The sequence below is a fragment of the Takifugu rubripes genome, chromosome 4, assembly GCF_901000725.2.
Source record: "Takifugu rubripes chromosome 4, fTakRub1.2, whole genome shotgun sequence".
Taxonomy (NCBI): domain Eukaryota; kingdom Metazoa; phylum Chordata; class Actinopteri; order Tetraodontiformes; family Tetraodontidae; genus Takifugu; species Takifugu rubripes.
Window position 1 is genome coordinate 6116003 of NC_042288.1, and position 13983 is coordinate 6129985.

Here is a 13983-nt window from a genome sequence, read left to right on the forward strand (position 1 = left end):
TGAGGCTTGATTACTCCTGCCACAGATCCTAGAGTTTCCAGGTCAAATGCCCGGTCATCAGGATGTGGGAGGGTGAAAGGTTAGGACACTGGATTTAGTTCATGGGAGGCTGCAAATGACTTTTCTGGACAATTCAATAAAAAATAAAAAAAAGCAAATACTGATATACCTCAAATATCTTTTAAAATGTAGACAAACATGGAGTAATACTGTAGTATTTACACTTACTTGTAAAAGTAAAAATACCTAATATACCTATAACAGACCTGAACTCTCCATAAAAAGGAACTGTCCATAAACCGCCTGATTTCACTCTGTTGTCAGAGAAATAGCAGAAAAGTAAATTAAACATCATTCATTCATCAGGCGGACAGCGAGGACATATACACTCTTGAACGCGTTTTTGTTTTGTAGAGTTTGCTGTCCTGATCTCAACCTTCTGTGCAGTGTTGTTATTAAACAGTAATTAAATAGTAACAGTCTGCAGGCTGCTTAAAAGAGTATTTGCATTTACCTCTGAGCTGCACGTATGGTTTATAAAGTAACACCATTGACATGGTTAGTGACTGGCATCACACACACACACACACACACACACACACACACACACACACACACACACACACACACACACACACACACACACACACACACACACATCATTTCCTCTCCTCATCTAGTAATTGAAGGTGAGAAATAATTTCATTATCCTCAGGAAGATTAATCTGCTCTCTACTCCTGATCCCTTCATTTCCTACAGTGCACCTCAGCCTGTGAGGCACACACACAACAACAGACGCCGCATGCTTATCACACATGCACGCACATTTACAGACAGACTGACACACTGACAGACACACATGGGTTTTTAAGCACCTTGGGCTATTAATGTTATTGGTGTTTGGGATTAAGCGTCAGATTCACATATGCTTTACAAAGCCTTATTGCTTCATGCTTTCTGTCTCACTCTCAAACGTGTGTGTTCACACACACACACACACACACATACACACACACACATACAAGCACTTTGTATTAGTGAAAGTTCACCTTAATCTGTTGGCACTGGCAGCAGTTGCTCCTGTGAGGAAATGAGAAATATGAGATTCCTTGTATTCCAGTTTAACCAGTACAGAAATCCTTCCAGACTTAAAGACAAGCAGTGTTGTAGCTTCCACCATGTCTTGCTGTTGCATTACTACCCTCTACGGTTCATTCCTCCAGCAGGTCAGTAGTGTGAGGTGGAACCTGTGTGATCTGGACTGGACTTAATGTGCATACTCAGACTTGCATTCTCTTCTTGGCCGTAAAATCCGTTTTCTCATCCTGAATACACGAATTGAAGTTTTTCATGCTCTGGGTTAAAAGTCCATGCGCTCAGCAGAAGACTGCATGGAAATTAAATGGAAAAGTGTGTAAAGTGTGTTGTAACCCTTTGGCACTATTATTTCTGCCACCACATGAAGAGCGAAGCTGAACCGCATCATTAAAATATAACAAAAGTAGATTTTTCATGTATTTTCAGCCATTTTTTACATACTCGTGTTCTAAATTCTTGTGCATTTTAGAGAAGATTTAGAGAATTCAGAGAGCGCACATTTTCATGCAGCTGATAGTTGATCAAATGAAGTGTTCCAGAGACTTTTTTGACACAGGTTGAAGGAGACAGTTGAAACGTCCCAATTTAGCCACAGTTATTGATTATTTCCAGACACACAATATTTCTTCACTGGATGTCATTGTGTGTGTGTGTCTGTGTCTGCGTGTGTGTGTGTGTTTTGTCAAGCCTAGACATTTTTCCTAATGTGGGATAGGAATATTTGGACACTTTATCAATAGGTATTATTAAATCCTCCTTGCTTGAGCTAATCTCAGTGGACTGGTGTGAAGGGAAAGAGAGAGTGCGAGGAAGAGAGATATACAGAGGGAGAGTGAGAGAGCAGTGATGTCTGCCCCATGAGGTGAAGAGAAACCGCCTGTAAGCTGCTTATTATATTGACTACCACCTTTTCTTTCTCCTCCCCCAACCTGCTCTCCCTTCCTCCTCCCTTTTCCCTCATTACCTCACTCATTTTCTATCTCGCTCTCTCCCTCCAATGCTCGTTTTTCTCCGAAGTTGTTCTCTACAATATCTCCCCCGTCCTTCTTCCTCAATAATTCCTTCATATAAACACACACACACACACACACACACACACACACACACACACACACACACACACACACAGACACATACACACACAGTCTGAGCCAAGTTGAGCTTCCCTGTTAAAAAAAAAAGAAAAAAAGCTCAAGTTTTATTTAAATTTATGTTGACTTTTTCTAATGCCAGCACATGTGCGTGTGTGTAGGTGGAGGGTGACAGGGAAAATAGCAACAAGCGTGTAACTGTGTGTCATAGTGTGTGTTACATGCACAACAGAAGGAGAAGGGCTGACGGTAGGTGATAAGGCAGGCAGGCCTGCACGCTGTGATTATCATCCACTGGACCCCCTTTCTCTCTCTTACACGCACAGTCTCTCCCACATATGCATGCACAATACCATGCGTTGCAGGGATTTAGGACAGACAGGCGGACAGACAGGCAGGCAGGCAGACAGACAGACAGACAGACAGACAGACGTCTTGGATCACAGGCAAGGTGGGACCCACAAGAGAAGCAAACAGGCTGCAAAATACAATGCATCTAATTATGTTTGACTGAGCACTGTGGTGGGTTTATTTGTTGTGTGTGAGATGTTTGTGCCAATTCAAGGTCTTTTCATGTTGGGAAACTGAAATCACAACAGTTTGGCAGAATGTAGAATGGCTGCACATTTTACTTAAATGAATCAGTTGGGTAACTTCTCTCTCTCTCTGAATCTCATTTTCTCTTTTATTGCCTCTCTTTTTCTCTGTTTTAGGTGTGTGGCCATCTGAAGAGGTGATGGCTCATTACTGTCTCCAGAACAGACACATATTCAAGTGAGTTTTTCTCTCTTTTCTCTCTCTCATCACAGAAATTTCATCTTTGTTGTTCTAATAATGTTTAAGTGTTTGTTTTTCTTTCATCAGTTACATTTTACTGTTTAAACTATCTGTACCATTTCTTTCTTTTGAAGCAAATGACACATTCAGAACTATGTTTGGCAGCAACGTAATGACTTTTTTGTGAGTCCTGCTGGAAATGAAACCTGCTGCATGACAGGAAATTGCTTTATGACACAAAGTGTAATGGCAGTCATCGGGGCCACATTAAAGAAAGTCTACACAAAGCTTTACTTTGAAAATGCTTTTTAAATTTTACTGAAAATGGCACAAAATCCTGCAAGGGCTTTGCACCTGAAAGCGTCACGTGGCAGTACAGACGCAGAAGAACCACAAACACATTTGATCTCTCGATCCATCGTTATAGGTGTTATCTAAAAGCATGAATTGAAATGATTGACAATTCCTTGCATGCCTAACAAATGTTCCAAATGGTGTCCTGTCTGGATCTCTGCACCTGCTAAAAAGGTTTTGACTCCATGCTGAGACAGATGATCATCACACTGTATGAGGTTACATTCATGAAAATGAATGAATATATTGCTCCTTATTTAACCATAATAGCGGTCAAAAGTCTCCCAGCAGCACTGATCACTGATGTAAATGTGCTCAGCAGTAAATGCCCGACACGCGTGTCTTTCCATGCTGTTGTGTTGTGAGCTGCTCTTTCCGCTGCTCTCGTGTGCTGAGCATCGGCCTGGCCCGCGGGCAGCGCAGGCCTGAAAACACCCAGGCACCTTTGATTTCCACTCAATGTGGAACGTCACCCTTTGATTTCCTGTTTTAACATTCAAGAGACGGGAGGCGAGGAAGAGAGGGGTATTGATCAGAGCGGCCCAGTGAAGGTCAGCGGGAGAGGGAGGGACGCAGGGGGGATGAAAGAGGACAAGTGGAGAGATGGAGGGAAGGCGAGATGAAAGGAGTGAGAGGATAGAGGGAAGAGTTGAATGAGCATAGGAGCTACGGGATTCTGTGAATGTGTGTTTTTGGTTTTTCTTAGATTCCTGCTGATTGAGCTTGTGCTTCTCAATGTTCAGTATTCAGCTTTCAGGTTGATGGTTGAATTGATATTTCTTACCCTGCTGTGTGTCTGTATTACAGCACACGCCTGTGAGCGCGAACTGTATGCTCATCCACTGTGTGTGCGAGTGTGTGAGTATGATTGTGAGTGAGTGTGAATCTCACTACTTGTCCCCATACCTGTGTTTCAGAGGTGCAGTGTGTGAGTTAGGAGGAGGCATGACTTGTCTTGCTGGCCTTATGGTAAGACACACACACACACACACACACACACACACACACACACACACACACACACACACACACACACACACACACACACACACACACACACAGGCTTTTTAATTTGAGGTCTGTTCCTGTATGATTAAAAAGCTGAAACAATAAAATGTGTAAAAATTCAGATTCATTTATTTTGAAAAAATAGCCCATAATATTTAAGCTTGATCTAGATTTATATTCTGCGCAAATATTAATATTGTTGGAAATTGATTGAATGTGTATATTTTGTTCATCACATGAACACACGCACACACACACACATGCACAAATATACTGTGCTCTGTCAGCTATAGTATTTATTAACCAAGATCTTAAGAAGCCCTCCACATTGCAGGCATCAGTGTTCAATCGATGTGTTTGACACCAGAGAGTTAGAGAGAGAGAGAGAGAGAGTCTAGATTTATCTCCAAGCAGCCAGTATAATGTGATTTGTCCTCAGGTAAAGTCCTCACACCAAATCTAGTTATTACCATTTTGTTGTCATTATTTATCCCTTTTTCTGAATGTCCTCTCTGCCCTCTGCTGTCCATTGATATTCCATCACCTCCTTTAATTTGTTATTTTCTCTCCCACTCTAATATGAATTTTCTCCCCCACTGCTGAGAAGTATATGAAAGTTTTCTTGTACATGCCCCCTGCTGTTTAACATTTTAAGCTTTAAAGTCATGCAGCATTTCAGAATCTGTCAGTTCATTTCTTTTACAGCAAAACTCTTTCTGCCTCTTTCAGCACATCATCAAAGCTGCAGACTTGTGATCTCTTGTCGTTGTGTAGTAAATGGATGCTTCTAATCACCACCATGTGCCTGTTTAAACCTCTCGTTCAGTTCTCACCTTTTAGAGTCAATTCTGCCTGCACATTTGTCTTACTTGTTATTCTAGCTTAGCTTATCTTACTGTAAGAAGGGGAGTTTATTTTACAGTTTATCCCGGTTTAATACTGCTTTAACTTCGCCTATCACAAGAACCCCCACAAGCCTTTTCTGAGATGCCAGAAAGAGAATAATGTAGCTGGTCAGGGTCAGTTATTCTGTCTGACTTTGGCCCATCAGTGTTAGTGTGACTTTCTCTCCTGGCATCCCTCCTCCTCCTCCTCCTCTTCTTCCTCCTACTCCTTCACCTAACCCTGATACTTTAATGTCTCTCACCTGTGTCCCCACCACTTTAAAAACTGCTCCTACTACTACTGCAAGGATAGAGAGCAGTTTTTGATCATTGTAACAGCCAAAGAGGTGAAGTGCATTGTGGGATACCCAAGTGTCCTAAATCTACACAATTAACATCTAATCCATCATAAAAACTGTGAGTTTCAGCCTATTGACAGTTCTAATTTTGTTATTGAAGTTACAGGATATTTTCTCATGATATAGAATATTAGCTTGAAAAGTACGACTTATTTGCGTTCCGACATACAGTACATGAAGCTTTAATGCAGGCTGCCTGTACGAGTCCGTTGGTGTTGATGGTGGCTGGTTGTTGCTCGTGGGCTGAAACGTTGGGCGGCTGATTTTTCAGCCTGATGCTCAGGTTCTGCCTGGAGCTTTCTCTCCCCATCTGAGCAGATGGCAGGGCACACTGCAGTCAGTGACCCCCTCACACACCCTGCAGGGCAGTACATGTGTGTCTGTGCGCCAGTCATGCATGGTTGTGCGCTTTTCTGTTCCCCAGAACTATTCATATACTTGATACACTACATTATATTGCGTGAGCCACAAGTCAAGATTACATTGAATCAATCATATGGGATTTCTGTGCATGCCAACATAATAGCTACTTGCACTGTTTAGCCATGGGTATTTGCACACATACACACACACATGCACACAGACACACACCCAGGCACACACGCTCAACAGAAATTGACAGCCTGACGTACACTTACTGATATAAAAGAGAAAAGAGAATGTGAAAAGATGAGGTTATAGTAAAGCACACACCTCTCTATCTATATCTTCTTCACACAGCGCAGCACAAAGCTGTCTGTCCATTCTCCCTTCTCTTTCTCTCCATCTCTCACAGTCTGCAAAGTTATATGAAGGGCATCAGGCAGGCCCGGCGAGCTGAGTGCAGAGTGACAGCGGCGAACGGAGTGATGGCTCAGCCCGATAAACACCCAGCGTCAAATGAAAAGGCTCTGCGCTTGCCATCATCCCCTGTCACAATGCAATTACTGAACAGAGTGATAGCAAGATAGCAGCCCCCACCGCTAGCCACAATGATAAAAGTATTGACTGATTTGATTGAATGATTAAAATAATGCAGACATAAAAATGGGGTGAAGATAGAGAGAGGCAGGGAGGAGAGGGAGCAATAGTGTGAGAGGGTGGGCTGGGCTGGGCTGCCAAGAGTGAAGCTTTATAGATATGTTTGTCATTATTTTGTGTGTGCGTGTTGGTGTGCATCCTGATCTTTACTTCATCTGAGGATGTTTGTGGTTTTGTTCTTTTCGCTCGTCTCTTCTCTGTCGCTCTGTCTCTCAGGTGGCAGTTTGTGCTGACGCCAACGAAGTTCTGCTATCAGATGGGAACGAGAAGTCCATTCACAGTATCCTTTCATCGTCGTCCACGCTTCTCTTTTTCTCCCGTATCTCTAAATCTCTCTGCCACTTCTCAGACTCTCCTTCGTTTATATGCATTTCTCTAGATTGATTTGTTTACTTTCCTTTTCTTGCTGTTTTCTTTATAAAATGAGCTAATTGCTTTTGAAATTAAGTCAAATACACATAAAAGAAATGTGTGATGATGTTGAGCACGGGGCAACAGTTTTACCCATAATATCATGTGTAATAAGGTTGGTTGTGGAGTTTGACAGAATTCACTGCGATAAAAAACATACATTTAACACCTCTGTAGAAATATCAACAAAAAAAGTCTTTCAATACTTTTTTTGTCATTTGTGAAACATGGTGCCACTTATTACTATCTATCAAAATCCCAAATGTTACTATAAGTTGAACACCTTTGTTTTCTCTTAAAGACTTTTTTTTAATCATGCAATTTCACATGGTTCAGTATTTGGCATCTCTGGACAAAGAAAAGCAAAGATTGGGTTGGAGTGACAAAGGAATGGCCATCTATTATCTTCAGGCAAAAGCAGATCTGGCACCCACAGTGACAAATACCCAACACAAGTGTGCTCAACATGGCATCTACCAATCTGACTTACCCACAATGCCATGGTAAGAGCACAGTAATTGCCATCCTGTCAAATTTAGTTTGAGATTTCATCAAATGCTAAGCCTAGGATTACCGCTGAGTGTTTTAGGACAGGAACAACCAATGTTTTTTAAAATGTTTGTGTGCGTATGTTTGTGGTTGAAGTTTGGCTCTATAATTAGTTTTTTGTTGTCTTTTTGGGGGATGTGTGGAGTATTTATGTAACTTTTCTTTGCCCCTACAGTTCTTTGAGTGGGTTATTGATCAGCTCCTGTCAGGTTTTTGTCTTTTCTCCAATTTCACATGTCTCCCTGTCTGATCACTTTTTGTATCTACGCGTCTTTCCTTTTCTTTCCACCTCATCTTCCCGGCTCCCCTCACCACCCGTCCTCCCAGATTTTGCTTTATTCACAAAACTGTTACACAGATGAGAAAAACTCGATAGGGATGCTTCACAAAAGCAGGAAATATAAATACACATTTCTTCCCCATTGACCGGTTTGGCACTTTCCATATTTAGCTGCTTCTTTGTCTCATCTGATCACAATAAGACCAAACAATAACACTACTGAGCCTGTAAAGGACACAGACTCACACACTTGGGCACACAATACAATACAGCATTGACCGACTGCTTTGTTTCACTGAACAAACACGTAGAGAGAATTGTAAGTGAAATCATAGCAAGAACAGATCGAACACACACAGAAAGAGAGAGAGAAAGAAATGGTTGAGAGCCAAATTGGTCCATTCACTTACTCTCTGCACTGTGTAGTGTTTCCTTTTGGTGAGGAAGACGTTGGTCTCAGGCTTGTACTAATGGCCATTGTTTGTCACATGTTTCTACTGTGTCTTGTGTTACAATAGAAAAGATAGTTGCTTGTGATACAGCTGAGTGTTGTGCTGTGAAATAGATGAGAAGATACGCTGGAAACGAAGCTGTGAATAGGAGAGAGATATGTGCAGAGAATACAGTATATTATTGTTGTAGATCACTGTTGACCTCATTCAGAGAGCAGAAACATGCATAAGTGCACCCCAATCAGAGAAGACACTGCTGCCGCAACCTTGGATGATAATAAAATCCATTGAAATGCCCTTTAACAATGATTAATCCATGTAATTGGTTGCTACTAGGGATGGGAGCAATTTTTCTTCTACTTTAATGTTCAGTATTACACAAATGTCTTTCAACTCTTCCCTTTTATTCTTTCTACAGTTCTTTGTTCCTGTGTGTGTGTTTGCGCATGTGTGCGTGCACGTGCACGCGCATAGGTTGACCTCTTCCCTCTTGGTGTGTTGGTGATGAGATTACTGTAAGCTGCTCTCCATCATCCCTGTGCATAACACACAGATGCACAGGTGTCCAGCTGGAATCCCTGTATCTCCTCCTTCATGTGTAGGTGTCCGCTCGCGTATAAATGCTCGATGACCTTTATGTCGGCGTGCAGAGGTCCGGGAGGCCTCTTTGATTTTGGATTGCTTCTCCAGCTCAATCCCTCCACCAACTTATCACACATTCCTACTCTCTGTCTTTGTTGATTGGATTTGTCTCACTCTTTGCAGGCTTTAAAGACAAGGAAATCCTAATTGAATTGCTTTGCAACCTCACAAGCCAGTGTATTACTAGACAACTTGACATCAATCACCCTCCTTCATCTGCATGTGTCTGTATGTGTGTGTTAGGAACAGTGTGAGTTGTGTATCCGTGGTTAAAAGCCTTCCCATTGATCCAACTTAGGCTGCTGTGATCTTTTTCTGCAGTCTGCCTCTCTATCTGAGGAGATCAGCTCCGCTCACGGTGGGTGACCACCAAGTGTGTCCTCCTTTTTTATTATAACACACCCGATTTGGTGCATTAAATGTGTTTTGGTTTGAAGTTTGACAGTTGCAACGTTAGTTCATATGCTCAGCTGAATGCTTGTTTTGCTATTTAACAGTAATAAATATCTAAATATCTTATTTGTCATATCTGTTGAGGTTTCAGTTTTCCACCAAAAACAACCTACCGCTAGTCCTAGTTCAGTGCTGGTACTAGAGCCAGTGCTTAACTGGTCCCAACCAGGGGCCAACCGGCTGCAGCCATTGTAAAAATGACAGTTTATAGCTTTCGCTGTTCCGGTTTTTGTCTGCAACCCTGCCCAGGTGACCCACTGTGCCATCAGTTCTTGGCTTTGACCACTTGAAGTAGGTGCTTTCCCGGAAAGCAGGTTGTCTGGTGCTTAGGTGGTGAAAAAAACAAAACACTGGTTCTGAAGCAGACCTGGAACCTCTTTGGTAGAAAAGAGCCAAGAGTATCCTGTAATCAAAAATTTGAGCTCAGAGATTTTGTGGGTTTTCCCTTGTTTTTCTTGTTATCCCCATGTGAGAGTTTATTTCATTTTCTCTCCTATACATGTTTCATATGGTCAAATAAAAGCAAAAATGAATTTCTCATGATATTGGAAAGTAAAGATGAAAAACAGTCTTAAAGAGATGAATTCTTGACCACACAATGTCAGATGTTCGAGAGTTGGTTGAGAGAAACGAGCAAGCCGGGAAGTTTGGGTCAACTCGTGTATCTGCCAGGTAAGACTTGAGGTACAGATTAAGCTTTGCCTCCTGTGCATTTTACCACTGAAATCAAGTAGAAGACAAGCACACATCACTTAGCCAAGTCTGACACAATATCAGCCAGAGATTCATTAGTTACAAAGAAGGTTTTTTTTAATGTGTTTATATGCACAGACTTCATGTATTTTCTTTTGTCTGTGTTTGAGTAACTCAAGGAAGATATTTATACACAGGCACGCACTCACACACGCATGAAGACTTCATAACCCAAAAAAGACATAACAACAACAGAAAAATATCCTTTCCCGCTTCAAGCTTTCACTTTCCTCATATTTACATGAGTGGAAGATGGAGTGAAAAAGTAAACGTGTAATTAGGCTGAATTACTTAGATTGTTTTCTTTTCAGATTATGCTCGCTGTCATCACTGCCTGGCAAGAGAGGGCAAAGGCCACAATTTGATTGGACCACAGGAGGGAGAGGGAGGGGCTTGTCATATGATTGGGCATACGCATGTGTATGCGTATGTTACGACCCCCTGCTGGGCACGGGGATTGTGTTTCTAGCAGGGCCTAATGTTTGTTTACTGACTGTTAATAATGCCTAATTAATAATCCCTCTCTGCCTAACAGCCCATGAGAGAGGGAGCTGAAAAAATAGATGTGGCATCAGCTCAACACAATTTAACCACAAAATTACCTCCGGAGATGAAAACCACTTTAACGAGTCAGCAGAATCCAGCGTCTTTAGAGATGAACAGTTAGGATGGACACGAATGCATCTGTAGGAAAAGGGACAAAAAAAGCAACAGTGTCACTCGTTATCAAATCACAATGAAGATAATTGCTCGGGAAAAAAATAATTTTATTTATATTCCTGTAACATCACAAATTGGCTCCTGTATGTCTGTCCTGCATGTCTGCACGGGTCATTTTTGATGTGTTCCTGCAGGGTCGTGAGGTGGGACTGCGAGTCAGACGTTTCGGCACTGGAGGGTCACTTTAACACCATCTTGTGTGCAGACTGGTAGGTACGCACACACAAACATGCAGACAGCGCGTGCATGTTCACGACTTTAATTTTCACTTTTATGTCTTGATGGTTCCTGCCTGGCCCCCCCACCAGCAGCTGGACCTTTCTCAGCTTTCTCCACACACGCTTGCATATGCTTAGACCCTTGCCTGCCTCCATTTTACACCAAATTGCCCCGTTTTCATGCTTGGTGTCCCGTCAAATGGATGACTTAGGCAAATTGCAAATAATTGCGCCTTGACAAGGAGAGAGACAGTAAGATAAAAGAAGACGCGAGGGAGGAGCAGAGATGGAGATGGAGAGATAGAGAACATAAACATGACAATTAGCCCAGTACTCATTGAAATGTAGATCTTGTGGTCACTCAAGGATTACATTTGCTGTATTTGTGCGGCAGGAGGTAAAAGGCCTCAGGAATGTTTCTGTGCATCCTGCAAGAGGAAAGGAGCTGTAACGCGTCACTGCTCCACCTTCTATTCATTTGCTTTCTTTTCTTTCTGATCAACTGTGTGACCTTGACTAGACATACACAAACAGAGTAATGATTGTTGGTAAAATGTGAACATATCTTGCTTATTGCAATGATTGTGTCCTTGATCCTGTGATGTAAACATCTGAAAATTCTACCAGAGAAAAGAAAAATGTGATAAAACTCTTTTGGGTTGGCTGGATATCATTGTGGTAAGTGACAAAAGCACCTGTTTTCTTGAAAGTGCTGTAACAGAATGGAACATACTTTCATTTAAATTCATTTTCAAAGATTGAAAATGTCTAAACGATTGGCAACTTACAGCGACACAACTGCTTGTACTTCATTACACGCACCCTTATTTTTTTGGAAATGTTCGTTTGCATCTATTTAAATACCTGTGCACTTCAGCACAGACGCTGACAGTTACTTTGACTGGCACACACGATGTGAACAAGAACACGACTTGGATTGAAGCGAAAGTACTGGACTATTTACCAGCTGCACAAACATGAAAAAGAAATCTTGTGTATGTGTGTACTTAACTGCATGGGGGTGTGCGCTCGTGCTAAGTGCACCATTAGCAAATGCCGTTATCGTTATTTTAATGTCATGGTCATTTCAGGTAATAGTCAGGTATAACATGCAGAGAGAGAGAAAGAGAGCAGGCAGCTAATAGAGGATATTACAGTGGAAAAGTCTACCTGCACGTACAGTATTTGTCTGACTGTCAGAAGCCCAGAGCGGGGGTACGATTCTGCACAGCTTTTAGAGCGCAGCTTCTTTCCCATCTCAGGTTTTGCTGCACACTCCAATGCAGCGTTGAGACGTTCTGGTTACATCTGCCATCTTTTGTGTGCATGTACAGTGCGTTAGCAAGCGATTGCGCGATAATTGCGGCAACGGCGGTTGAGGATTGATGCCTGACCGATTAAAAGGCTGGCCGTGATGATGATCACCTACAAAAAGGTCAACAACGCAGCTTCCATTCCGATTAATTATAGCTCTTACTGTTAGCAGCAGACCCACTGCTGAGAAGATGGAGGGCAGAGAGGAGGAGTGAGGACGGGTTTCTGAGATTGTAAATCAGTCATCTATTATGTATGAACTTTTTGCTATATCCTGTCCATCCTTGCGGAGCTGATAATAAGCAGAACAACTAAAGAGCATTGTACATTTGATAGTTAATAAGTGCTGGAAAATATATGTCTTCTGCCATTTACTACTTCCTTGAGTTCATTAATTGCACCACTGTCATTATGATGCCTCAGATGCCTCCTTATGTGATGTCACATCTGGGAAAAATCTGAGCCAGTCCAAAATTAAATGTCATAGCAAGAGATTGATTCAAAGTAGTGCTGCATTTTTTGTTAAAAATGTAGTATTTTATTCTGAAATGGCTGTTTGATTTAAAGTGTATGTTTTTTTTCCCCAATTAACAGAATTTGTTCTAAATTTAGGTTCTAAAGATGTTGAAAGAAAATGGTTGTAAAAGCAGCAAATAACAAAATGTTGAGTCATTTCCAGCTCCCTCCAGAGGGTCCTATTACATCTGCAGGTTAAAACAGAGGAGTAAATGTAAAGCAGGGAGTGCTAGAACAGCTCACTTTAGTGAAGAGTTCCTTTTTGAGTTAATTGTGGGAAAATGTGTTGCTGGAACGAAAACAGGAGCCTGGAGGTAATAAGAAGATGCCGTTGTGAGTGGAAACTTGTGGATGGAGGGTTTGGAGAAAGTCAGATTATCTTGATTGAGGTGATGACAGTGGTGGTGGCTGGTTGCAAGAGCGGAATCACTGAATAGTTGTGGAGAAAAAGCGGAGATTGTAGGAGAGAAAGAGGAAAATTAAGGATGGCTGAAGCTCCCGCATTTATATATCTGCAGTTCTGTCACAAACAGCAGACAGACAGCAGCTGAGTGTGTTTGTGCGCACGTGTGTGTGTGTGTGGTTGTTAGAGAGACGGGGGATTCCTGAAGTGGCCACATAGGTGGCAGAGGAGCTTTGGCTGTGAGGTTAGCATGTCTGCTTTCTCCAAAATCTGCCCGTGTGTGAGCGCTGAGATAAAACCCTGTTTGTGACACACACACACACACACACACACACACTATCACATGTGGGCACTCACGCATGCACACTGCTGAAATGGCTCTGAACAGGATATCCACAGTCTATGAACATGACCATCAAAACTCTATTGATTGACACTAAGCGAAAACTGTGATTGATCTAGAATTTTACTGGATACTCATCATTTTCAACAGTGGAGGCAAAAATCAAGAGTAAAACTGATTAAACTTGCTACTCAGTGCACGGCTGTGGCACAAAATTTGCAATGAGTGGTGGGTTTCAGACACCAGTAATGGAAACAAATAAACACCGGTCTTTAGACAATGTCATGCATTTCCAAGGTCTCACCCCTGACATCCTTAATGTTCACACACATGTGTA

General features: G+C 42.0%; 1 protein-coding gene across 3 annotated transcripts in view; it reads left to right on the top strand.

Moving 5' to 3' along the window:
- Positions 1-13983, top strand: part of camkmt (calmodulin-lysine N-methyltransferase) — a 61198-nt gene that overhangs the window by 38011 nt on the left and 9204 nt on the right. For 2 of the 3 annotated variants that reach the window (XM_029835402.1, XM_029835403.1), the window contains exons 4-8: positions 2904-2964; positions 4239-4290; positions 6809-6872; positions 9985-10051; positions 10987-11061. In XM_029835402.1, the coding sequence (XP_029691262.1) occupies positions 2904-2964; positions 4239-4290; positions 6809-6872; positions 9985-10051; positions 10987-11061 (319 nt within the window). Of the gene's footprint in view, positions 1-2903; positions 2965-4238; positions 4291-6808; positions 6873-9984; positions 10052-10443; positions 11062-13983 lie in introns of all 3 variants that reach the window. The other variant, XR_003888271.1, reaches the window with a different exon arrangement.